This window comes from Rattus norvegicus, chromosome 10 (genome assembly GCF_021556685.1).
Source record: "Rattus norvegicus strain SHRSP/BbbUtx chromosome 10, alternate assembly SHRSP_T2T, whole genome shotgun sequence".
In the NCBI taxonomy this organism is placed as follows: domain Eukaryota; kingdom Metazoa; phylum Chordata; class Mammalia; order Rodentia; family Muridae; genus Rattus; species Rattus norvegicus.
The window spans coordinates 88,861,808-88,865,577 of NC_141543.1; the positions used below are offsets into that span (position 1 = coordinate 88,861,808).

At 61.8% G+C, this 3,770-nt stretch overlaps 1 protein-coding gene across 1 annotated transcript; it reads right to left on the reverse strand.

Moving 5' to 3' along the window:
* Positions 1 to 1,569: 1,569 nt before the first annotated feature.
* Positions 1,570 to 3,090, reverse strand: Epop (elongin BC and polycomb repressive complex 2 associated protein). The gene has a single exon (NM_001109627.1). It carries the CDS (start codon positions 2,683 to 2,685, stop codon positions 1,570 to 1,572), a length of 1,116 nt encoding a protein of 371 aa, NP_001103097.1. The 5' UTR covers positions 2,686 to 3,090.
* Between the last annotated feature and the right edge of the window lie 680 nt (positions 3,091 to 3,770).

The window sequence follows — 3,770 nt, forward strand, 5'->3', positions numbered from 1 at the left end:
GGGGCGGGCAGGAGATGACAGATTTCCCCAGCCCGGTCAGAATGGATAGCACTCTTCCCCTCCTCCTTCCCCCTCCCCAGGACACAGCTGGAAGGGGGAGGGGAGGTCAGCAGGGTTCATAAAGGCCAGATGTTAAGGAAAGAGAGAGCCAAAGTGCCCACCCACCCCATCCCGTCCTTCCTCACCCCCAGGGCCAGGGGACCGCTCTGAAAACACTTTTGAGGTCCAAGAGAGTTCTCCCCAAGGATTTGCTCTACAGAAACGGCAAACTTTTACAAAAGGATCTTCACAAAAAAAGGAGACTCGCCCTTCCCAGTGTCACGTGGGAACACTTGCATCAGGTGGACACAAGGGTCATTTGAGTCCTCCGTAGGGGACAGATCTCAAACCCCAGGCACGCTTCGGAACTCACCTACCCTGAACCTGATCGCCCCACATAGAGTAAGCCACTCCACCCTTCTGACTCAAGAGTCAGCCCTGACTGGGGCGTGGTCCAGGCCTAGCTCCTCTCAGTCCGGAAAACAGAACCTCTGACCCCCAACCTAATCCCCAGGCCCTGCCCCCTTCTGATCCATCAGCTCTCTGACAACTCCCAAAATGCCTGAGGCTAAGAAAGGCTTAAGGTAGCTCACCCAGCACAGGTTCCCTCCACACCCGAGGTCCTCTCACTTGCCTTTCCCCACCCACATAGCGTGTCTGAAGTTCGGATTCAGACTAGCCTTCCCACCCACCCCGCCATCCCATCCATAAATTGGGGGCGAGGACCTCGAAAGACGACTTGTTTGGTTTGATTTTATTGATTTATTCCATCTTCCATCATTTTCCCAGGGAGTTTTTGGCTCCTTCCTCAGGCAAAACCAGCCTTGGGCCCCACAACACGGCGCTCTGCCTCCTTTCCTCTCCGAATATGAGGAGGACGCTGGGCTGGAGGTCTCTTTCCCTCATCAAGCCTTTCAGCAAAGGGAAACTCCAAAACTGGACAAAAGGGTAAAGTCTGCAGGCTGAGACTGCAGCTCTCCACAAGGGGAGGATCACCTGAACTTGGGGAGAGGAAGGGTTAGGAAGAGAGAAAAGGGAGGTGTAAGGGGTTAAAGGTCTGGGCAGTGGGGGTGGGGGATACCCCCAGGGAGCTGTCAATCACCTTCAAACCCCAACCACAGCCCCCAGACCGCTAAAATGACCCTCATTCAAACATGGAAACAACCGGTTTGTCCATCACCAAGGTCCGTCCCTCTGTCCCTTTCTTTTGGTCTTAGGACCTTAGCCGCTTTGCTCCCCTGGGGTGAAGGCTCTGCCCGCCCGCAGGGAAGACAGAGAAGGGCTGGTCATGCAGTTCTCTATAGGCTCCCCCAGACGCCAGTCCTTGGATCCTCCATTAAGATGAGTAGAAGGACTATCACCTCGACCTCTCAGGTGCTTGAAGATCACTGTCATTTGAGGTCACTCGGGCCACAGCTCATAAAACACAAGGCAAAGGAGAACAGATAAATTTGAGAATTGAGGCTCCTTCCTGGAGCCCTCAGGCTATCCGGGGCTCCAACTTGTCCCCGGGTGGAAGAGGTCCGACGCTCAGAGTTCTTCCAAGTTGACCCACCAGGATTTGAGGCCCGGGGGCTCAGGGACAGCGGGTCCTCCCATCTGCCACTTCCACAGCGGGTGGGCAGGCGGCGGCTTTGCGTCTCCCTGGAGGCGAAGCGAGGAAGCCGGCCCTAAGTCTCCGTTCTCTTCCACCACCAGGGCTGGGGGACAGGGAAAGCAGTCGAGGAGGTGGAAGGTGCTCGAGGTGGGAAGCGTCGGGGCCGGTCGCCGTGGCTGTACACTGCGCGGGGGCGGCGCTGGCCGCCGGCGTTTCTTGGCTGCTCCCCGAGCTTTGGCTGCCGGCCGTTCGGGACCTCGGCGCAAACTTGGAGTGTCCAGGGCGAACCCTTTCGCGTAACACCAAAGTTTCGAACGGCGGATCAGACGATTGAAATGTTCCTGGCGGAGATCGCCGGGCGCGTCCGGCGTTGCGTCTGCCGTCGAGGGGCTGAGCGCGGGTGCCTCAGGCGCGACCCGCGCAGGGTCTCCACCCTCTGGAGCCTCGGAGTCCCGCATAGGCTGCTCTGTAGGCGCAGGCTCCGGGGAGAGGCCCGCAGGTGGTGACGGAGGCCGGGAGCTGGACCCAAGGGGCGGACTGCTAGCTGCATCAAGCTGGGACTCCAGACCCCTAGCTGGCCTGGGCGGGGACCGGGCGGGGCTGGTCGGAGATTCCCGAGGACCAGCAGGGCAGCGGCCCGGAGGTGTGCAGGAACCAGAGCCGAAGTGCGGGAAGCCGCCTCCGCCCTCTTCCTCCTCTCCACGGTCGGGGCACACCGCGACGTCTGCATCCTCGCGGGTCGCGGAGCTCACGTCGCTCGGCCGCCCGGCCTGTGCCCCGAGGTGCTTCAGGCCGTCCGCGGCCCAGCCGCCTGTGCATGGCGAGGCCCGGGAGCCCAGCAGCACCGGGGTCCGCGGCGCCAGCTCTCCAGGCCCCAGGCCCAGGGAGGACGGCCGGGGTTTGGCAAGGGCGCAGAAGGCGAGGGCACGCAGGCATAGTGGGGAGAACTCTGGGGTCCCCCGACGCGGCTTCCGGGGCGTAGGCGAGCAGGGAGACCCCCTCGGGGAGGCGGGTACTGCCAGGCGGGGAGGAGGACACAGAGTCTCCATGGAGCAGCCTTGGGGGTCGCCCAGTGCGGGGGCCCTGGTCCCAACGGCGGGATACCCCGGCGGCCCGAAGAGCCCGCGGGCCAGGGGAACATCGCCCCCCGTCGACGGGGAGGTCTGTGCTCACTGGCGTCCCGGACCCAGCACCGGGAGCCCGCGGTCGCTCTCCGGTTCTCTCCTCGGTATCGTCACGCGGCCCTCGCCGCGGCCGGACTCCTGGGTCCCCGCGCGTCCCCGGTGCAATCGGTCGTGCTTCCTGCCGCCGCGTTCCCGGCGCAGCGCCCAGCACGAGCCCCTCTCAACGCCAAGGCGGGGGCAAACAAAGCAGTCGGCGCTCGCCTCCGGCGGGAAGGACCCCGGCCCGGCGCCCGGTGCCCGGGCCCAGCGGCGGGGAGGGCGCCTTCCGCCCTCTCGGCTTCTTTCTTCCCCGCTGGCTCCGGAGACCGCGTTATAGAGAACTGCCCCCTCGCTGCCCCAATACCAGCGCCGCGGCTGCGAGCCCGTCTCTGATTGGGCGTTCCTGCTCTGACGTCACGTAGACCCCACCCCTCGGGCGGCACGGCCCCCGTCCCCATTCCGCACACAGACACACACACGTGGACCCAGAGCTGCTGGGCTGGAGGGCGGGGAGCAGGGACGCGTGGGTCTGTGCGCGCGCGGGTGGTAGTACGAGGGACCAGACGCGCGGCCCCTGATAGCCTGGAATCATTTTACCTGGTCCCAGGTCCAGCCACTCTTTTACCCCGACGAAGTCGGGTTTTTTCCGCATCTGTAAAATGGGAAAGTTTTTTTCAGCCCTTTAGAAGAGAATGGAGCTCCGTGAATTCAGAGAGACAAGCTCAAAAACAACGTGGAGAAAAAGGATGAAACCAAGCGTCGTTGGCTTATGAGCTTGGTGTAGCTAAGGGTGTCCTGTGGTCTTTGCTCAGGGCCGGTAGAACAGCGGCCTGGCACAGGAAACTCAAAAACAAACAAAAACGCTTTTAGAGTGAGTGATTAGGAATTCGTTATATATGTGCGAGATTCATAAAGGAAAAAAATAAATTTGGAGGACGGGGAGCTTTGACAGACCCACGGAAGACAATAAG

Bases quoted from the DNA above. Each gene is read 5' to 3' on its own strand.
- Epop (NM_001109627.1), bottom strand. From the start codon at position 2,685: ATGGAGACTCTGTGTCCTCCTCCCCGCCTGGCAGTACCCGCCTCCCCG.